The following is a 24,219-nucleotide window of genomic DNA, read 5'->3' on the forward strand; positions in this document are numbered from 1 at the left end:
TTGAATGCAAACTTACCTCCTAATTTGTATAAATTCTATTAAATGGTAGGAATGGTTGTATATCCCGATGTGGTTGATTATTAATCTACAGATTTTAAGGAAGACTTTAATTTATTTTATATGAATCTCAATTAGACAGAAGTATTTAAATCTAGTGATTAAATATACAAAAAGCTAGGATTCTGTAATAGCTTTTTGATAAATGCTTAAGGAGTGATAGTGAAATACTTGTTTTTATTTATTTTTATAATTATAACTCAATTAATTGTTTAATTATGCAAAGAATTTAATAGAAATAAGTTGCAATAAAAGTGTAAGCGATTTAATTAAAAATTAAAATAAGCAATTAACTCTGAAAATGATACTACTTTATTAATAATAGTTTAATCTATGCTTGTTTAATTTACCTTTATTGACTAATAGATATGGGCAGTAAGATATGGATATTATTTAGCAATTATTTTTTTAATAGAATTAATAGTATCACTCTATATAAATATTCAACAAATAAATAGTAAATAAAAGTATGATGAATCAGATTATTCATTTTAGTATACTGAAAGAATCTTAAATTAAACAAATAAATTAAGCAGGTATTATTTCATATTTTAACTGATTAAAAAATATATTCTATTAATAGTGTTATTTGCTTTTAAAAAGTACCCAAATTAAACATGTATAATAAATGGTATTTTAATAATTTTTTCAGTAATCTTATCAATAATCCAAAGGCCATATAAATATATAGTTAGCAGATATATAAAGGTTATTGGAGAACTTATTTATTTTGTTTGCTGGTTTCTACATATCTTTATTATAGAAAAAGAAGCTAAAATGATGAAATAAGTAATTTTAGATGCAGATGATGTTAGTTAATATTTGAAATTAGGTTAGATAATAATAATTCTATTATTAATTTTTAATATACTGTTTTTGATTGAAAAATTAATATAAATAGTTTCACTTATTTTAAAGATTGTAAGCAAAAATAAAAAAGATAATAAAAAATCTATTATATTTTTCTAAAAAAACGAAAGAGCATAATTAAAACTTTGAATGGCTTAATTATTTTACAAAAGGTAAAGCAAACTACTTTATAAAAAATGGTCCTAAAATTAAATTTTTTTAATATTATAGTTTTTATCTATTTATAAAATGTAATATGAAATTAAATAAAAATGTTTGAAATTGAAATAAAAATTTTTAGTAAAATGAATTTGAATTAAAGAAAACATTTAAAATTTGATAAAAATAATAACTTTTCTTGATAAATTGTTAATTTATAGGTATATGACTTATTTTAAGATATACCTCTGCACATTTAAATTTTTAATTTTATTCATTATTTTAAATAAAAATGTTGAAGTGTTTCTTTAAAATTAATAATTTACAACTAAAAAAAATATCAAAAATATATTATTGTAAACTTTTTATTTTAATTGAATTCATAAAATAAATAAAATTTTCAACACTTCTAAAGTTGAATAATAATTTTAAAATTATAAAATTAATAATATTTTTATTAATAATAATTGCATTCCTGAATTTTAAATTAGTTAATTTAAAAATAACAAATATTTTATAATTAAAAAATTCAAAATAAAAAGTGCTCTTAATTTGTAGTAATTTAAAATAAATTATAATATTATAAAATATAAAGCAAACATTGAAAGGAATTTTTTAAATCCAAATTTCTACCCTTTTAAATTTGGAAATCATTGAATTCTTAACTAAAACTAAAAATGTTGAATGACAAAACAAAAACTAAGTAAACTTGGAAAGTAAATTGTATAAAAGTTCTATTTAGATTAATGAAATGAATTATATAGAAAACTCTCTAAAGTGTATTTTTGTTATTTGCAGGCAAAATTAATGATTTTTTTGATAAATTATTTAATTAAATAAGATACAAAGTTTTGTTCTTTTAATCTAGCCATATATCTTTTTTAAGACATCAAAAAAGTAAAGAAAAAGTTTGAAAAATACAAATTATTTGAACATAAACAATTAAAAGCGAATGAAATTATTGTTATTTTAAATTATTATATCAATAAACATACTTAGATCCCTACAAGACAGCAGTCAAAACAGCTAAGCTATTAATTAATACAGATGCTTTGGAAGTTATACATTTACTCCTTGCTATCAAAATTTCGATCCTTTCGCAAGCTTTTTATGCACTGGAAATGATATTTTCTTAACTTATACTAATCCTACTATTCAAAATTTTGCTACTTCAGGCTGGATATTTTTAAAAGGAAATGAAAATTAAAATTATAACATTTTAACTGTCTTATAAGGTAGCTAAGTTTTATTTAGAGTCAAATATAATATACCAGGTAATTATTTCTCTGTCTAACTGCATTCTAATAGTGCTGTAAATATGATTTATTCTAGTTTTGCACCATATACAATAAAATAATAGTGGTACTTTTTATAATTTTATATGGAAGTAACTACAGGATCTTAACTTAATTTAAATACATATATTTATGAAAATAAAAATAACTATTTTAGCTCATAATAATAAAAATTGGGAATAGGATTTAATTCTTTCATAGCTGCTGATTTAGTATTTGATTTTGGTAACGGATAGTCGTAAGTATATAGCTGTCTCTTTGTATATTAAGTTTATATTTATTGGGGTTTACAACTAAATAATCCCAATTAGTTTAGCTTATTTGAAGATATTTCTGCATTTGATATTTATTTAAAGTAGAATTATGATACTACTTATACATAATAAAATAATGGATACTTAATCTAAGTAAATCTACCAAATGGAAGGCTGCCTTTACAGATTAATCAAAAAGATCATTTTGTTTTGAAAAATTAAGAATAAATAAAAACAGATTTTATAAATTTTAAATCATAAAGAGGTTGTATTCTTTCTTTTCACTTTAGATTGGTTCCATAAACTGGGTTTTCAAATAATATACTAATTATGTACTTAACTTCTTAAAGTAATTACTACATTTAAGTGAGTAACAATAATTTGTATTTCATTAATAATTTAGTGAATGGATTTTAATTAAATTAGTGGAATTAAATTACTCTTATCTATAGAGAGTTTTATTAACTGACTCTTTAATTAATTTTGAATGACGATTTGGCAAACTCGCTTGTAATTAATCTTAATTCTAAGCTTATCGCTTCCTAAGCAACCTTTGGTGATTCATCTATTACTAATTATTTTCTATACTTAAATTACATTAGAATATATGAAGGAGGATTTTTAAGCTAAACTAATTCATGTTTTATGCTTGCAGCAAGAAAGGATTAATAATGTATAATTTGTAGAAGCGGCTACTTGTTAGATTATTAGAATAATATGATTTGCGTTACTCCATCTTCTAGTAATTAAAGTACCTTAATAAATAATGTAAAAGACTGGACACCTAAGCAGTTTACTTGCCCAAAAAATATGATCTTGGATAGTTAAAATATTTGTAAATGTTTTTTTTAGTTTTATAGAAGAGGTGATGAATGCTTTCAGTGTTAAAGCTACTGCAAAGGATGCATAGATGCAAATACATGCATAGAAATGGATTCTTAAAGATAAAGTAATGGAATATGCAAGAATGGATATTTTGATGACGGATATACCTGCTTAAAGCCTAAGTTTATTATAAGAAGTAGGATAAATTAAACAATTAATTTAATTGCAAGTGATTTGGGTGCTGGATGTTCTTAAGATGGTACTTAACCTTCTTACATAACTGATAATTCAATTTTGAAAATTTAAAAAGAAAGGGGATTCTTTTTTTGTTTTATAATCTTAGGATATAATTTACTTACTTAATCCACAATAGCCTTTATATAAGATAGCGGGATTGAATTATTTACTATAATGTTTGAAATGAACAATAATAATGGATATTCTATGCCATCTTTTAGTTTATTTGTATAGGGGGTCAGAAAATAAATATTATTTTACAATTAAAATAATTTAGATTGGTTATGGATAGCTTTTTAAACAGATTTTAATACAGCTAATTTTCATTTATTTTCTAATTTGAATTTATACACAGCTGTAATAGATGTAAAGAGTTAGTTTTCAAGTTACACAGTAAATGATCCTTTTTTATGCATAGGTAAGTGCTCTTCTCAATTTTAACCATCATATGCTTGTGCTAATTATGGTTTGCTTTATTACATTAATTAATTAGATCAGCTAGGAGATTATTCTTAAATTGAAAATCTTATTAACCATTTAACAAACTAAGTAGCATTTTTTAAGCTAGACTACTCTAATCTTCCTACTTCTAATTATATTATTGACCCTATTTCTTCTCTCAGACTTTAATCAAATTTAAATTTAATTATCAAGCGATTTAAGGGAATTCAATTTACTTAGAATATAAATGCTCGAATTGAAGGATTAATATTGAATTCTAATTATCCCACATTCTCTTGCAATATCTTTATAGAAAAACTTAGTATGGAGTAAATGATATTTAATATTTAATCAGGATCATAATATCTTTAATACTTTTTAGTTCCATATGGGGAAACAAAAGCTTAAATAAGAATGTGTCATGATAGTTTATGCATAGATACTAAATATTCTATGCTAAATATCAACTAATAAAATTTTTTATATCTCATTTTTAGAACAAGAGGATAAATAAATTCATAAACATTTGAAAAATTTGAAATATTTTGCAATTATCAAAGAGAAGAAATATAATTTGCTTATCCATCACCAGACAATAATCCCAAAACAGCTCTTATCTTTTAATAAGTTAATTAATTAAATTTATAAGACTAATCTGTTTACATAAATAAAATTAGAATTGAACTATAATCAGGGTCGTATTATTATGATTATGATAATTCTGAAAGGTGCTTTTTATTTCGTAATATTTTGTAAATGGAGTGCTTAATACCTAAAAAAGGTTTTGTATTCTTTTCGAACAATTAAATCATATCTGAAGATGAGTGTAATAAAATGACTTCAATTTTAAATTCATTTCATACTATAGACCCTTCTGCTCATGAATGTGTAGATACAGGGTTGTCTCCTTATTGCATAATGTTAGATGATAGTAGTCAAAATTTCATGTGTATTAAATGCTAATATAGCAGCTAAGATCCAAGTAAAAATTGCGAATGCCCTTTTGGTACCTTTTTAAATGTAAAATTATTTTAATTATAAAATAAAAATGTTAAACTTTAATATTTAAAAAAATTTTTTTAAAGTAAAAGATACTTTCATGCTAAAAATGTAGCCCAAATTGCTTAACTTGTATAAATACATTTGATAATTGTATAAAATGTGCGAATTCTAATCAGTCTCCACCATAATGCTCATGCTAAGAGTAGAATTATTATTTGGATGAAAATTTTACATGCAAAATGTGTTCATATTAGTGTGATACATGTATTTAAAATTCTAATTATTGTCTAACTTGCTCAAAAGATAGAGAAAATCCTCCTATATGTAATTGCAAGCAATAATTTAATGAAGTAAATAAAAAATGTGAAAAAATTGAATGTGATTAGAAGTGTTTAACTTGTGTCTCATCATCTTCTAACTGTACTCAATGCAAAAATGGAAGAGTAAATCCTCCTAAATGTAATTGCTAGGATTAATTTGTAGAAAATTAAGATGGAACTTGCTCATAATGCAACTAAGGATAGTTTTATGATTTTTAAACTTAAACTTGTTAATAATGCTCAATATAGTGCTTATAATGTGTGAATTCTAAATCAAACTGTATTGATTGTAAAAGTGGTTTATTTTTTAATAATAATGATTGCATATGTAAAAATGAAACATCTCTAGTTATGATTGGCAATCAGTTAATTTGCTTGAAAAATATGGATGTAAATTTAAAAATTATTTTAAGTACTGATCATTATGTTCTTATATTTACTTTCGATCATGATATCTAATAGATAGATATTCCATTTTAGTAAGACATTAGTTAGTTAATATATCTAAGGTTCTAAGAAATTCCAATGAATTTATATAATTTAAGTGATCCAGTGATAAAAGGGAATATGCTCACTGTTACTTTAAATGTGAATGAAAACTTTCAAGCTTAACTTGGATGGGTTAAGTTTTTAGATAATACCAAATTTATTAACACCTCCTAAGAATTTATTCTTGATTATATTTACACTAAAAAATATATTGATTTTTCAATTGGACCATTTTTATTTAAAAAAAATATTTTGAGTTCAAGTACTACAGATTAAATAATCAATAATTTCAAAAACTCCAATTAATATTTATTTAATTTTGTAAAGTACTTCTAAATAATACTATATATATTGAATACAGCATAACCAACAGCATTGTTTTTATTGTTGAATGCAAATTTACCTCCAAATCTGTATAAATTCTATTAAATGGTTGGAATGATTGTATATCCAGATGTGGTTGATTATTTATCTACAGATTTTAAAGAAGACTTTAATTTATTTTTTATGAATCTCAATTAAACAGAAGTATTTAAATCTAGTGAACTAATATACAAAAAGTTAGGATTCTGCAACAGCTTTTTGATAAATGCTTAAGGAGTGATAGTGAAATACTTATTTTTATTTATTTTTATAATTATAACTCAATTAATAATTTAATTAAGCATAGGGTTTAATTTAAATAAATAAAAGTTTTAGCAATTTAATTAAAAATTAAAATAGGCAATTAACTCTGAAAATGATACTAATTTATTAATGTTAGTTTAATCTATGCTTGTTTAATTTACCTTTAATGACTAATAGATCTGGGCAATCAGATATGGATATTATTTAGCAATTATTTTTTTAATAGGATAAATAATATCACTTTATATAAATATCCAACAAATAAATAGTAAAAAAAAGTATGATGAATCAGATTATTCATTTTAGTATACTGAAAGACTTTTAAATTAAAAAAATAAATTAAACAGAAATTATTTCATATTTTAACTGATTAAAAAATATATTCTATTAATAGTGTTGTTTTCTTTTAAGAAGTACCCAAAATAAGCATGTATTATAAATGGTATTTTAATACTTTTTTCAGTAATCTTATCATTAATCTAGAGGCCATATAAATAAATAGTTAGCAGATATATAAAAATTATTGGAGAGTTAATTTATTTTATATGCTGGTTTCTACATATCTTTATTATAGAAAAGGAAGCTAAAATGATGAAATAAGCAATTTTAGATGAAGATGATGTTAGTTAATACTTGAAATTAGGTTAGATAATAATAATTCTATTATTAATTTTTAATATACTGTTTTTGATTGAAAAATTAATATAAATAGTTTCACTTATTTTAAGGATTTTAAACAAAAATAAAAAAGATAATAAACCATCAATTTTATTTTACTAAAAAAACAAAAAAGCATAATTAAAACTTTGAAAGGCTTTTTAACAAAAGGTAAAATAAATATTTATAAAAAATGATCCTAAAATACAATTTTTTTTAATATTAAAGTTTTTATATATTAAAAAATTGTTGTATGAAATTAAATAAAAATGTTTGAAATTGAAATAAATACTCTGAGTAAATTAAATTTGAAATTTTGTTAATTAACCTTTTTAGTATAATAGAAAATAAAAATATTAAATTAAATTAACCATTTAAAGTAAAATAAGTAATGTAAATGAGAAAAAGAAATAAAATTGAATAATTATAATTTAAAATTACAAAGAATTTTTTAAAAATAGTAAAATAATTAAAGGTATTTTATTGGATAGAAGATATTTTAAAAAGTAATAAGATCCTTATTTTACATAATATTTTTATTTATCTTTAACAAAAATACAAAAATTAAAAGAAATAATTCTTTCTCTTATTGAGAGTATATTTTGAGAACAAATAATACCAAATTATTTTATTTGTATCACTAAAATCAAAAAATAGACTCCTATGAGAAATATTTCACTCTCAAAGTTTATATTCTTTTAGCAAATTAATACACAGTCATTTTATACATTTATGTACCATCCCTTTACTCTCATACTAATATTTCAGAATATTTTAAAAAATCTATTGCAAAATAGCCACCTTAAATCACATATTGTTATCAAATAAGAAAAAAATATTTGTAATTATTATTTGAAAAAATATATTTTTGTTTAATTAATTTTCTTTTATTATTTTTTCCCTCCCATTTTTTATTAAATAAAGATAGATTAAATTTAATATTAAATAATTAAATTTATTAATAATAAATAAATATTTATTTTTCAAATAAAAACAATCCATCATTTTTTTCTTATTAGAATATAAAACATTTTATAAATTATATTTATTAATTTGCTCAGATATAGAAAGAAATGATTATCTAAAGATCACCTATTATTATAATTTATAAAAAAAAATTAGGTTACAATTTTAAAATTTTAAGATTGATTAATTTAGAAGAGCAAGTTATGAGTGTAAATTTTTATTTAATAATAGAGGTAAAATTTAGCAGCCAAGTAGAAAAATTAAGAATTTAAAAAATAAATTTCTTAACTATTTTATTAGAAATATTCTAAATTTATCTAAAATAAAAATTTTAAAATTACATTTTAATGAAAATAATTAAATTGATAAATTTGAATAAAATATAAAGCTATTTCAATTAAAAATATTTGGATAACTAAATGTATGATTAGGTTTTACAAAATTCAATTTTTATAATAAATGAGTAAAGAGAAAAATGTAAAATCTTAAAGTATACTTTGAAATTTAATCTAATAACTTTTTTAGAAATAAATATTGGCGTAATCATTAAATTTATATTTGTTTTTAATAATCTTCTTAGTAATAAAAGAATATAATCAAGTAAAACTTAAAACAAATAATTTCTAATGGTATTCTTTTTTTATTTGATATTTCTTCTTACTGTGATATCTAACTGCGATTAAATTAATAATCAATATCAATGTATCAGAGTATTGACAATGACTCCTTGCAATTAGAATTTAGATGTTGGAATCAACTATTCCTGCCCTGGGGCTGATGTTTTTAAATAATATTCTAGTCCTACTATTTAAAAATTCGCTATTTCTGGGTGGTTCTTTTTGAAGGGGTCTTTAAATTAGAATTATAATTTAATAACAGTTCTAGAAAACAACTAACCTCTTTTTTAAGTTAAATATAGCATTTATTCTTCTTTATTTACCTCGACTTTGATATCCTAAACACCTCAATCCTTGAATCAAAATGATTCAGTGCATCTTGCATATAAATGGTATTTTGTAATATTTAAGATGGAAGTAATAGTTGGTACACAGCTAAATTTATAATTAAACATCTATTGTGATTCTAGTTAATTCTATTTAACATAATCAACAACAATGAGAAGCTCAGTACCATTCTAAGCATCATAAATGACTTTCGACTATGGAAATGGCTAGACAAATACTTAATATAGCTGCGTAGCAATTTATATGATATTTATTTATTGGGATTCGGACCTGATAGATAACTAATCAAATTTGATTAATAACCTTTAACAATTAGATATTTAATTAAAATGGAACTATGATACATTTTATGCTTAATATAACTAAGGAAATTTAATCCAAGCTAACAATCCTAATGGTAAATTAGATACTAGAATTAATCGAAATGAATAATTTGTATTAAAAAGCTAAGAATAGATAGTAACAGATTTTGTCAATGCTTAAACTAATTAAGGCTTTATATTGACTTTTCACTTTAAGTTGATTTCTTAATCTGGGAGTTCAAATTAAATTTAGATTGTATAAATATTAAGTCTTCCTAATTCTTAGTTAATTTTCCAAAATAATTAATTGTAATTTTTTGGTTAATAAATAAGTGGAATTCAACTAAATATGTGGTATCAAATTACAATAATATTTAATTCGTAAGCATAATATATTTACTTGATTGTCAATGACGATTAAGCAAATTTAATAACATCTAACATTAATACTGTAATCTAATTTTCATAAATATTGTTTGGAGACACTTACAATACAAAATTTAATTTATATCTAAATTATATAAGAATATATGAGGGTACATTTTTGAGTAACAGTCCTTCATGCTTTATGTTATAGGGAAGAAATTAAAATAATTGTATTATCTGTAGAAGTGGTTATTTGATAGATTATTAGAATGAAATGACCTGTGTAAGTCCATCTTCAAATAATTTTAGTACACTTATAAATAATGTTAAAGATTGGATTCCTAAATAATTTCCATGCCCCAAAAATATGATTTTAAATAACTAGAACGTATGTGTTTGCATGTTTTAATATTATAGGGAAGGAGATGATTGTTTATTATGCTAAAATTATTGCTAAGGTTGCATAAACGCATATACCTGCATAAAAATGGATCCAAATAGATAAAATAATGGAAAATGTTAAGATAATATGTTTGATGATGGTTATAATTGCTAAGATCCAAAATATAATATTTAAAGCAGGCTAAATTACATTAAAACACTATCTCCTAGTGATATCGAAAATTCAGAATGTGCTTCAGATGGGACTTAACCTTCATATTTAATTGATAACTCAATTTTGTAGCTTTAGAAAGGGAAAGGTTTCTTATTTAGTTTTAATATGATTATTTAAACTCTAGCCAATTAAGCTACTATTGCATATTTGCAAGATAGTAATTCAGATTTATTTGTAATTACGCAAGAAAAAATAACTAACAACGGAATTGATTTGCCAACTATAAATCTTTATGTTAAAACAACTAAGATAGTCAGTTTAATTATAGAGCTGGGAGGATTTACATAGATTAGTTTTTGGACTGATTTTAATAGTTGTAGCTTTTTTATCTACTTTAATTTGATTATGTAGTATCATAATACTTATGTGGGTAGCTATTTTTCAAGTTATGTAGTGCAAAATCCTATTTTTTGTGCTGGTAAGTGCGGTTCTAATCTACAGAATATATATGCGTGTGCAAGTTATAGTCAAATAATCTATATTTATGATATAAAACAGATTATTGATCCTACCTAAGTTAATTATTTAAAATTACATTTCACATAATAGATATCATTATTTGAGCTAGATTTTTTTAATTTACCAACTTCTAACAGCATAAAAGATTAATCAAATGTATATACCCTTGTTTCTAACTCTAATATTATATCTAATAGATTCAAAGGAATATAATTTACATAAAATATTAATGCTTATATCTCGGGTGTTAATTTTTACTAGAATTATCCTAGTTTTTCATGTTATATTTTTATAGAAGAACTTAATTTTTAACAAAGGATATTCTAGATGGACTTAGGAAGTTCATAGATATAATATCACATTGTCCCATATGGTACAAAAGCTTTTATTAGGATATGTTAGTTTAATGTATGTATAGATACAAAATATTCTATGCTTAATATTAATGAATAAAACTTTTTATATATTATTTACAGAATGATAGGAGCTATGAATACAGCTTTTCAAGAATTCGAAATATTTTGCAACTACAAAAGAGAAGTTTTATATTTTTCAGTAAATTAGTAAACATATCTAGCACAATCAACAATATATTTGTTTTAGCAAGTCTACCTTTCTAACTCGTAAAAGTAATCAGTTTATCTTAACAAAATTAGAATCGAAGTTGGAGAAGGATTTTATTATCAAGACTAAAATCAATCAGAAAAATGTTTTTTATTTAGAAATATAGATAAAATGGAATGTATGATACCTAAGAAAGGATATGTTTTTTATTAAAATAATCTAATAATTACAGAAAATGAATGCAACAATTTAACTTTAAAATAAAATTCTTTTCATATTGTAAATCCGTCTACACAGGAATGCATTAATACTCAGTTATCTCCATATTGCCAATAAATTGATGACCTGAAAAATACACTTAGTTGTGTTAAATGCTAATATAAAGGATAGGATCCGAGTTAAAACTGTTAATGCCCATTTGGTACCTATTTAAATGTAGATTACAAATTTTATTAGTTGTTTTTAAATATTAAATCATTTTTATTAATTTATAAAAAAATATTCTTTTAATTTAAAAATTAAATTAGAGATTAACAAAATATTTTTTAATTTACTTAATTTAATAATTCTTAAGATTTTTTAGAATCATATTTTTATTTAAATCAATAATTTTATTCTAACAAAAATAAAGTTATAAAATTCTAAATGCTAATAATGCAGCCCTTAATGTGAAACATGTGTTAGCTAGTCTAATAACTGTTTAACTTGTAAATATAATGATTAGAGTCCACCAACGTGTAGTTGCTTGCTTTAAAATTAATTTTTAGATGAAAATTATGTGTGCAAAACTTGCTCATATAAATGCAAAACATGTTTTGAAAACTCTGATAAATGCACAGCTTGTTCTGATAATAGATCTAATCCCCCTAATTGTGATTGTGAATCTTAGTAAATTGAGATTAATGGCTAATGCTAGTAATTAAAATGTGAAAATAAATGTTTAACTTGTGATTAATCTACCTCTAATTGTATTTAATGTAGTATAGGTAGATATAATCCTCCTATATGTAATTGCAAGCCAAATCATGTTTAAAATTTAGATGGAACTTGTTCTTAATGTATATCAGGATATTTTTATGATTAGACAGAAAATAATTGTTAACAATGTTCAGCTATATGCCTTTCATGCTAAAATAAACCAAATAATTGCACTTCTTGTATTAGTGGGCTAATACTTTAAAGTAACTAATGTGTTTGCCCTAATGGAACTTCAGTGATTTTATTATAAAATGAGATTTTGTGTTTAAATAATATGGATGTAAATTTAAGCTTGATTTTGAACTCTAACTTTTATTATCTTGTTTTCAAATTTGATTATGATATTTAGCAATTAAACAACTATTACTAAAATAATATAACTAAACTAATTTCAGTTAGTTTTTCAGAAATCCCATAAAGTTTCTATGAGATCAGTGATCCAAAAGTATAGGGAAACATATTAAAGCTTAAGCTAAATATATATAAAAGTTTTTCAACTCTTCATGGATGGGTTTAGTTTCTAGACAACACACAGTTTCTAAGTATTTCTAAAAAATTTATTCTTAATTCATAATATAAGTTAAGCTTTCTCAGGTTTGAAATAGGGCCATTTCTCTTCGATAAGAATACTATGGATGGAGGTGTAGCAGATTAAATTGTTAATAAGCTGTAAGATTCAAGTAAAAATATTGCGTTTAATTTTATAAAATAATTCCAACTAATTCTTTATATTTTAAATACTGCTTAACCATCAGCTTTATTTTTGCTAGTAAATGCAAACTTACCTCCTAATCTATATAAATTCTATTAGGTAATAGGATTATTGATTTACCCTGATGTTGTAAACTATTAATCAACGAATTATAAACAAAATTTTTAATTATTTTATGCAGATTTAAATTAAGAAGAAGTTTTTTTATCTAGTGAAAAAATTTACAAAAAATTAGGATTCTGTAACAGTTTTATGGTAAATTCATAAGGCATAATTATTAAATACATACTCATAATTTTAATTTTAATATTATTTTATATACTGCAATCTTAGAAACATGGAGCTTAAAATATGCAAAATAATAAATTGTTTGTCATAAAATCATTTTTTATAAAAAAATTGAATAGCGAAAACGACACAAATTTATTATTGTTAATTCAATCTATTTTAGTTTAATTTACTTTTAATGATGATTAAATATGGGCAATAAGATATGGATATTATTTAGCATTAATATTTGCTATTATGCAAATTATGTCGTTCTATCTAAATGCTAAACAAATTAATACAAAAAAGGAATATGATGAATAGGATTATTCTTACTAATACACTGAAAGGCTTTTAGATACCAAGAATAAATTTAACAGAAATTACTTCATTATTTAATTATTAAAAAAATATTTGGTTTTGATTGTTCTATTCTTTTTTAAAAGATATCCTTACCTAGCTTGTATAATAAATGGAATAATCTTCTTTTTATCATGTTTATCAACAATTATTATGAAACCTTACTAAAATTTAATAAGTAGATTACTCAAATTATTTGGAGATTTATTGATTTCAGTTTGCTGGTTTCTTCATATTCCAATAATAGTTTTGGAAAATATATTTACTTAACAAGCAGAAATAGATTAAAAATAAATAAATTAATATTTAGCTTTAGGATAAGTAATTATAATAATTATCATTATTTTTAATGGATTATTCTTGTTTTAGAAGATAATAGAAGTAATATAAGTCCTTTATAAATTAATATCACCAGATAAATAAAGTAAATAAAATGTTATTTAGCTTACTTAAATATAAAGTAATTATTTTAAAAACTAATTAGACACAATTTAAAATAAATCTAAATCTTATCAAAAAAAATAAAGTTAAAACAAGTAGCTTTTAATTAATAAAAATATCTTTCATTGATAAACTAATTGTAAATATATTTTTTATTTAAAATAATTATCATAAATAAGAAATTAATATTTTTATATTTTTATACAGTGCTGTTATATTTGATCATGAATGATTTTAATAAATTTTAGTTTTTTTTTAAAAAATTTTATGTACTAAAAACAATTATAACCCAATCAACTTTAACTTACTTTTAGAAATTTATTTTTTTGATATTTCTTAAATAGAAACTTATTAATAAAATTTCAAGCTAAATGATAAATAAAAAAAAATTGATAAAAAATACACTTATGGATGGAATACAAAAATATTAAGAAATATTGATTATGTTAAAAATAATATCAATGAATTTTCTTTCTTTTTAAATGATTTAATTTTATCTAATTTTTGTATTATTTTCTAAAATAATAAATCTCTAAGTAATTAATACAATAATCGATTTATTATTTTCTCTTTATTTATTTTAATTGAATCGCATTTATAATAATGTTTGCAAAAATAATCTAAAAAGAATAAATTAACTTATGAATGAAGAAAATTTAGTAAGTCAATCAGATATTTTCTTTAATAGATAAGAGTAAATTATTGTTTCTAATTGTATTTTTTGTAAATAAATTAAAGAAAGGAAAATTCAATTTGAACTAAGTAAATGAGAAATAATCAAAGTAGAAGATAAATTTATCTAACTTTCTTTATATCAATATTTTTATAAATTTTAAAATGCAATGAAGGCACAAATTAGTATTTATGTTTTTAAAGCCTCAATAATTTACCTTGCAACTAAAATTTAAATCCCTCACAAAAGTTTTCTTGCAGCGGAAGTAGCATATTTTAATCCTATAGCAATCCCACAATTACTAAATTTGCAGTTACCGGTTGGTTTATTATGAAGGGAATGTTAAACTAGCAATACAACATGATAACTGTGTATGAAAATAATAACCAGTTACTATTCTAAATTTAATATAATATTTATTAGAATACTTTTACATCCTAATTGCTATCTGGCGCTTTTACAAATTTAAACTATGTTACTGGAGGAGCTTATGCGCTATAACAGAAATGGTATTTTGCAGTATTTAAAATGGAAGTAATATTAGGCTCATAAATAAAGCTATAAAGCTATATATATGAGTCTTAAAGCAGCTATTTTTATTTATAACAAAATACATCCTCAAGAAATACAATACCATTCACAACTAGTGGAATGGATTTTAATTTTGGAAAAGGAGAATCTTAACATAGTTGTATTTTAGTAAAATTGGTTTATATATATTGGGATTCAGATCTTTTAGACACAAGTATGTTTGGTTTAATAAATGATATTACTGTTTCAGATATTAACTTGAAATGGAGTTACGACACCTTTTATACGTAATAGTAGCCTGGTTATTTAGTTTAAACTAATCAACCAAATGGAAAATTATATGTATCGATTAACAGAGCAGAATAATTAATTTTGAAAAATAAAGAGTAAATTTATACAGAATTTATAAATGTAACTAGTAATGGAGGCTTTGTTTTAACCTTTCATTTCAAATTAGAATCTTAAAACCCTAGCGCTAATTAAATTGTAATATTGTAAATAAACAATGTAAATTTGAAGGTTTTAAATAATTATCTGTATTTTTTTGATATCTAAATTAGTGGTGTTTAATTAAGCAAATGGAATTAAATTACGATAGTTTACAGGCAATTATTTTATAATCAAATTCACTTTATTGTTAATGATGATTAGGCAACTTACACATCAAATGCTCTAGGTAGTAATATGTATTCATAAGTCCAAGCAGTGTTTGGAGATTCTTCAATTACTAACTATTTTTTATATTTAAACTACATCAGAGTCTATGAAGGAATATTTTTAAGCAATAGTCCTTCATGCTACATGCTTGCAGCAAGGAAAAACCAATAGTGTATAATATGTAAAAGTTCTTATTTAATAGACTATTAGAATGGTATAAACTGCGTTAGTACTTCACTAGTAAATAAAAGTACAATAATTGACAATGTAAAAGATTGGTTTCCTAAGTAATACTAATGCCCATAAAATATGATTTTAAATAGCTAGAATATATGCGTATGTTTTTATAACTCGTACAGATATGGAGATTAATGTTCTCCATGTCAAAGTTATTGTTAAGGGTGTATAGATGGAAATACGTGCATTTAAAAAGATCCTCTTAGAGATATCAATGGAAAATGCTTAAATTCCTAATTTGACGATGGTTATAAATGCTTGGGAATTTCACTTAATATAAAAAATAGATAAAATATTTTAAAAACTTTTTTAATAAGTGATTTTGGAGACGGATGTACTAATACTGGAACACCATCAGACTATATAATACCTTAAAGCTAATTAAATCTTGCAAAAGGAGTTGGTTTCTTTTTTTCTTTTTCTATAAAATTTCATAACCCACACACATAAGGAACTATAGCTGTTTTGAGTGATGGTCCTAATGATTTATTTACTATTATTTTAGATTAAATAACACAAAATGGGTTATAATTACCATGCATAAAATTTTATGTTCTCAATGTTATGACATTAAGTGTTACTTTAAGTTCTTATGATGAAGTTTGGATTGGTTTGTGGAGTAGCTTTGTAAGTGCCCAATTTTTTATTTTTACTGATTGGATTCTATATAGCAGCAACTAAATTAACGTATTAACCTAATTTTCATCTATAACTCTGTCCTCTCCTTAATTGTGTATAGGAATGTGTCATTCATTAATTTAAACTAGTTATGCTTGTGCTAAATATAGCTAAATTCTATACATTCTTCGTATATCTTATTAAGATTTAAGTTAACTTTAGAACCTAATTCAAACAATAACAACTACCTAAATAGCATTTTTTTAAGCAGGTTTTATTTATCTCCCTATTTCTAATACCATTATTGATTCTACTTCTTCAATTTTATTTAAATCAAATTAAAATTTTTAGTTTAATAGATTTAAGGGATTTTAATTTACTTAAAACAACTAAGCTTCCATCTAAAATATAAATCTTATGTAAACTGTTCCTACTATTTCATTTTATATTTTTATAAAAAGACTGAGCTAATAGAGGCTAATTCTTTCTATTTAATTATCATCAACTGAAAGTATATCATATTATTTAGTTCGATATAGTAACAAAGTCTAAATTAGGATATGTTATTCTCTTGTTTGTTAGGACACTAATTATGCCATGCTTAATTTAAATTAGCAGAACTTTCTATATATAATATCAAGAACTAGATAAACAAATTAAATATATCTCATTTAATAGTTTGAAGTGTTTTGTAATTATTAAAGAGAAGTCATGATTTTCATTATTTAATAATAAAATTATTACTCCTCCGTTAACATTGATATCTTACCATTAGCAAGTTCTCCAAATATTTAAGACTATTCAATTTACCTAAACAAGATAAGAATAGAAGTTGGAAATGGATCTTACTATTATGACTAGACTATCATGGATAATTGTTTTTTATATAGGAATATAGAAAATATGGAATGTAAGATACCTAAGAGAGGTTATGTCTTTTATTAAACTAATACCTTAATTACTGAACAAGCTTGCAATGATAGGACATAAATATATAATTCCTTTCATGTTATAAACCCATCAACATAGACTTGTATAGATACTCAACTATCTCCTTATTGTTAATAGATTGATGAAATTTAATCTTCACTAATTTGTACTAAATGTTTGTATCCTGGCTAAGATCCTGCTAAAAACTGTTAATGCGAAGATGGTTATTTTTTTAATGTATTTTTTTGATTATTAATTATTTATCTGTTTATTTTAGTTTTGTTGTTTTAATAATTAGTTATACTTATTCTAGATATTATTATATTAACTTATTGATTATTTTAGAATTAGGATTTAGCTTGCTAAAACTGTAGTCCAAGATGTAAAACTTGTGTTAATTCACATGACAATTGCTTGATTTGTAATAGTATTGATTAATCACCACCAAAATGTGAATGTAATTAATCTAATTACTTTTTAGATAAAAGTAATTCATGCACAGCTTGTTCATCAAAATGCAGTGCTTGTGAATAAAGTTCTGAACTCTGCTTAGCATGTTCTAACAATAGGGCTCACCCTCCAACATGTGACTGTATCGAAAATCATGTTGAAATAAATAATTATTGCTAATTATAGACTTGCGATTTAAAATGTTTAACATGTGAATCATCAAAATCTAACTGTATTAAATGTAAGGAAGGAAGAGAAAATCCTCCTGCATGTAATTGCATGACTAATTTTGTTGAAAATTCAGATGGAACTTGTTCTTTGTGCAATTTTGGAAACTACTTTGATAAAGGTATAAAGAACTGCTTATCATGCTCAATTCAGTGTTTAGGATGCATAGATTAAGCATCTAATTGTTTGGCATGTTAAAGCAATCTAATTTAAACAAACAACGAATGTAGCTGTTAAACTGGTAAATCTTTTGCTAAAATTAAAAACGAAGTATTATGCTTAAAGAATATGGATGTAAGATTAACAGTTATTTTATAATCTAACAGATATATTTTACAATTTAAATTTGATGAAGATATATAATAAATAGATAACAAATACTTAAATAATATTGAAAGTTTAATTAAAATAACATTTTCAGAAATACCTATGGATGCCTACAAAATAGGAAATCCGATAATTAAAAATAATATTTTAAGTGTTTAACTGATAGTCAATTAAAGTTTTTCTACAAAATAAGGATGGGTCTTATTTTTAGATAATACTTAATTTATAAGTGTTTCTGAATAATATGTTCTAAATAGGATTTACACAGTTAATCTAATCAATTTTCAAATAGGTCCATTAATTTTCGATAGAAATACTTTGGATGCTGGTCAATTAGATCAAATAAACGATTACTACAAGAACTCAAATTAAGATATATTTAACATAATTAAATAATTTTAAATAATATTGTATATCCTAAATTCAGCTCAGCCAACTGCATTGTATATATTATTAGATGCTAAATTCCCACCAAATCTCTATAAATTCTATCAAGTTGTTGGATTAATAATATACCCAGATGTTGTAGATTACTAAACTTCAAATTTCAAATAGGATTTTAAATTATTTTAGTTCAATTTGAATTAATCAGAAGTTTATCCATCAGACAGAATTACATATAAAAGGTTAGGATTATGTAACACTTTTCTAGTAAATACTTAAGGAATAATAATAAAGTACTTAGTTTTTTCAGTAATTTAATTGATAATTAAGGTGCTGATATATAAATAAAAATTTATTAATAATTCATAATTCTAAAAAAAGTTATATTCAATAAATTAAAAAGTAAAGTAAATAGTAAATAGTGAAAATGATACAAATTTGCTTATGATAGTGTAAAGTATATTAGTATAATTCACAATATTTGAGTAAGATATATGGGCTATTAGGTAAGGCTATTATTTAGCAATTATATTTTCTTTTTTATTCATAGTGTCATTCTACTACAATTTTTAAGAAGTAAATACAAAATAAAACTTTAGTGAAGAAGACTATTCTTTTCAATACACCGAAAGGCTATCAGACTAAACTAATAAATATTCGAGAAACTACTTTATTGTACAGCTTTTAAAGAAATACTTTGTCTTATTGAATATTTTCTGCTTCCAACGATTTCCTTATTTTGTCTGTGTATTAAATGGAATTATTTTTCTTCTTTCTTCTTTATAAACAGCTTTTATGAAACCATACAAATTTATTTTAAGCAGAATAATTAAAATAAATGGAGAATTTATTCAATCTATTAGTTGGTTTCTTCATATACCAATCTTGGTTATCGAAAATAAAATGACTTAGCAAACATTAATAGATTCTAACTAAATAAATAAATATCTAAATCTCGGTTTTGTAGTGATCATTTTACTTATCATATTTAATGGATTATTTTTTATTGAAAAATTATTTTCATTATATCTTACAATAAAATAAACTCTAGCTAAAAAACCTTAAACACAATATCAAAGCTTTACTGAAATCAATAAAACTATAATGGTCTCTTAAAATATAACTTTTTAAGAAAAATAAATAAGTAAATAGATGAAATTTAGAAATAAAAATTAAATTATTTAAAATAAAAATAAATGATGTGCTTTAATTTCTCATTTAACTTAATCAGATGAAATATAAAAACAAATTCTATATTTTCAATACTATTTAAATAATTTATACAGCAAATCTTTCATTTCATTCTTATTAAAAAGTACAAACGAAATTGATTAGCTCTTAATTGGTGAAAATATCTTTTAATTACTATAAAAATATTTATAATTTCTATAAATTTAATTCTTTTATTATCTATAAATATTAAATAATTATTTTTTAAATATTTGGTAATCTAAAAGTGCATTTGAACAGTCTAGAAGGATTAAATATTATTAATTTTTTTAAAAACCTAATGCAACCTTTTAAAATCTTTCATTCGTTTTATAATAAGCATATAAAGTATATATTTACATACCCTCCTTTCCTCCTCAATTTTAATATTTTAAATAGCAAAGTTTAAAATAAATATTGTTTATGTATTTTTATTTTATTTTAAAGATTTTATTTATTAATAAAATATACTGAAATAATTAATTATGTTTAAAATTTAATCATCTAAAAAATTGTATATTGTACGCTAATTTTTTTATTAAAAATGTGTTGGATTGAATTTAAAAAAATGTAAGGATAAATAATTCCTAAAATATAAAATTTATAATGAATTTCAAAAGAGAAGTAAGTGTAGTTGTTCTATTTGTTTATTACCAGAAAATTAATATTTCATAAATTTAATTAGTAAAACAAACAATCAAAGTAAAAATTTCAATATAAAAGATTAAAGGATAAGGAGATTTAAATGAATTTAATTTTTATCACATTTGCCACTTAATTTTTTTTGTTAATTGTTGCAATTAACCCTTAAGAGAACCTTGCGAATAATTAATATATGATGATTTATGATGTCTAATATACTATATGCGACCCAAATTAATCAACAATTTATCCTTAATTTGTTTTTAATGGGTAAAATATATTCAAAAATTATAACTCCTAAAGAATCAATTCTTTTGCAGTAGTAGGATGGTTTATATTGAGAGGATACAACTAATAATAAGATTATAATTTAATAACAGTGACTGAAAAGTCAAATTTAATATTTAAAGCTGATTATAATTAGGGATTATAGTAGTTTTATTGTTATCTTTTAGGAGGAGCAAAATAAGCATTTACACAAAACGGGAGTCCTATTTTTTAAAATAAAATTTGGTATCTAGCGATATTTAAGATAGAATACTAAAGCTCATTTGTACGATTTGAATCTTGGATATTATAGAATGGCTAATACGATGGATGGGTGAACACTTAAACAGATAATTATCCTTAACCTTTTAGAACCTAAGACTTATCAATAAATATTGGAATGAATAGTAATTTAAATTATGCAAGCTGTGTTTTAATAAAATATATGTATATCTTTTGGGATGCTGATATTAATGTCTCGAATTTCTTTTAAATGAAGTACGATTTATCTACTTTTGATAATTTTATTGTTTGGTTTTATGATATGTTTTACACTTATTAGAATCCTGGATATGCGATTTAGGCAATCCCTCCAAATGGAAAGCTTCCTCTTTATTTAAATAATTAACAATCTTCTTTTTACATTCAGGATAATTAGTACTTTCTCACTGATTTTTTAAATAATTTGGAGTAAAGAAGTTTTATTTTAACCTTTCATTTCAAAATAAATACAATGAATACTTTTCAAACTATAAGATTAGTAACTTTTTAGCCTACTTCAAACTATTACGTTGAAATAAATAATAATTAATTAATATTTTCAGGCTAAATAATTTCTGGTGTACAATTTAATTAATGGAATTAGCTAACTTTAATTTACAAAACAAATTTTTCTAGTAAATTTTATTTAATAGTCAATGATAATCTTAATGTGCAAATTCCTATAACTACATCTGATTTCTACTAACAAGTTTAATTTGGATCATAATCAAATTCAAATGTTTAGATTTATCTTGCATATTTAAGAAGTTATCAAGGCTCTTTTACCACTGATTCAACTTCTTGTTATTTGCTGGCTGCTAGATAAGTAAAATCTTGCATAATTTGTAGGTCTTCTTATCTGATGGATTACCAAAATAACTTCAACTGCGTTTTACCTTCTTCTGTAAACAAAAGTACTTTAATTGATAATGTTAAAGATTGGTTTCCAAAATAATTTTAATGTTATGAAGATATGATACTTGACAATAATACTGGAGCTTGTAAATGTAGATTTTAGTATTACAGATAATAAAACTAATGCTTTAAATGTAAAAGTTACTGCAGAGGATGTATAGATGCGGATACTTGTATATAAATGGATAAAAACAGATAACCAAATGGAGAATGCTTGATAGGATTATTTGATGATGGATATTCTTGCATTAATCCTTAATTTAGCATAAAAAGCCGAATTAATTTCATAAAACCACTCACCCCCTCTGATTTTGGATCTCTTTGTGCAAATGAAGGTAGCTAGCCTAGTTATTTTATTGGGTAGAGGGATCTTCAATTAAGTGTTAATTAAGGATTTTTCTTTGGGTTTTCATTTTTACTGTATGAACCTAAAAATTATGCTTGTATTGGTTTCTTAAGTAACGGAACTGATGAATTAATTTTAATCTTTTTTAAAACAATTTCAAGTAATGTATATGCGATATAGTTTTATGCAAACGGAAATTTTTTGAGACAAATATAAGTAAATATTAATTAGGAATAAATTTGGGTAGGTATTTGGACAGATTTTGTAAACGCTTGCTTTTATGTCCAAAATTATAGTTAATTAATTTCTACTGGATTTGTACCTATCAGCAGCTACTTTGGCACTTTAAATTTTCAAAATGCTTTTATGTGTGTAGGAAAATGCGTTTCTAGATAATCTTCTGAAGGTTATATATGCGCCTAATATTAGCCGATAGGAATTATTTATTAAATTGAAGCACCAATGAATGGTTCTTAAATTTAAAATTTGATAAGCTTATAAACAAGTGTTTTGGGTTAATTTATTCTTACATCTGAACAGGCAAATAATCTAATTTCTTAAATCGTAGATATAAATACAGGTTTGGTTCTAATTTTTAATTCTGTTTTGAATTTTGTTAGGTTTAAAGGAATACTATTTACAAATGGAAATAATGGATAAATTAGTAATCTACCAATTTAAAACTCTTTTGCCACTTTATTTTGCAATATTTTTATAGAATAGATTACTTATTAGGTTCTTCTCTTTTAAATAAGTTATGATACAAGAAATATTTAGTATAATTTAGTCCCTTTTGGCACTAAGGCTTTTATTAGAATATGTTATTTAAATTAATGTAGAGATACAAAATATGCTAAGCTTAATCTTAATGAATATAATTTTTTTGGAGTGATTTATAGAAATTTAAGTCTTAATAAATTGTAATTTTGGTAAATTTAATTGGAAGTAATATGTAATTACTAAACAGAAATAATTTAATTTTAGTTAACTCCTTTTACTTTAACTCCAGCTAATTTTTATATATTTCCATAACTAAGTAGCTATGCAAACAAAGGGAAATTTATAATATACATTAATAATCTTATCATCCACTAAGGTGATGGTTCATACTACGAAGATAGAAACTAATAAGAAGGTGGATTTCTTTTTCTAAATGTTTATCAAATGGAATGCATATCTCTCAAACCAGGTTTTACATTTTACTAAAATAAAGTTATCTCAATAAAATAATGTCTTGAATTAACAAACTAAACAGATTATCTTTATGCTGTAGATTAATCTAATTTTCAGTGCACAAATACAAAACTTCCTTCAACCTGTTTAGAATTCAGTATTA

General features: G+C 22.7%; 4 protein-coding genes across 4 annotated transcripts in view; all 4 read left to right on the forward strand. All coding sequences in view use genetic code 6, as the record gives it.

Moving 5' to 3' along the window:
- Positions 1–1,742: 1,742 nt before the first annotated feature.
- On the forward strand, positions 1,743–5,704 carry TTHERM_000944157 (bowman-birk serine protease inhibitor family protein; the record flags this gene model as incomplete). The annotated part of the gene is made up of 5 exons (XM_012800711.1): positions 1,743–1,768; positions 2,065–2,598; positions 3,217–5,137; positions 5,203–5,562; positions 5,612–5,704. 5 exons carry the CDS (start codon positions 1,743–1,745, stop codon positions 5,702–5,704), a joined length of 2,934 nt encoding a protein of 977 aa, XP_012656165.1.
- A 3,049-nt stretch (positions 5,705–8,753) lies between these two features.
- Positions 8,754–14,337, forward strand: TTHERM_000944158 (bowman-birk serine protease inhibitor family protein; the record flags this gene model as incomplete). The annotated part of the gene is made up of 2 exons (XM_012800712.1): positions 8,754–11,885; positions 12,082–14,337. The coding sequence occupies exons 1-2, from the start codon at positions 8,805–8,807 to the stop codon at positions 14,335–14,337; spliced, it is 5,337 nt and encodes a 1,778-aa protein (XP_012656166.1). The 5' UTR covers positions 8,754–8,804.
- A 735-nt stretch (positions 14,338–15,072) lies between these two features.
- TTHERM_000944159 (bowman-birk serine protease inhibitor family protein) lies at positions 15,073–19,691 on the forward strand (the record flags this gene model as incomplete). Its single annotated transcript, XM_012800713.1, has 5 exons — positions 15,073–15,252; positions 15,305–16,993; positions 17,603–18,091; positions 18,200–19,510; positions 19,647–19,691. 5 exons carry the CDS (start codon positions 15,073–15,075, stop codon positions 19,689–19,691), a joined length of 3,714 nt encoding a protein of 1,237 aa, XP_012656167.1.
- Positions 19,692–21,287: 1,596 nt separating this feature from the next.
- Positions 21,288–24,219, forward strand: part of TTHERM_00944160 (bowman-birk serine protease inhibitor family protein) — a gene marked incomplete at both ends in the record, with an annotated part of 3,919 nt that continues 987 nt past the window's right edge. The window contains one exon of the mRNA XM_001026622.3: positions 21,288–24,219. This exon is cut by the window's right edge and continues 151 nt beyond it. Within this exon, the coding sequence (XP_001026622.3) occupies positions 21,288–24,219 (2,932 nt within the window).

The sequence above is a fragment of the Tetrahymena thermophila genome (genome assembly GCF_000189635.1).
Source record: "Tetrahymena thermophila SB210 genomic scaffold scf_8254006, whole genome shotgun sequence".
Taxonomy (NCBI): domain Eukaryota; phylum Ciliophora; class Oligohymenophorea; order Hymenostomatida; family Tetrahymenidae; genus Tetrahymena; species Tetrahymena thermophila.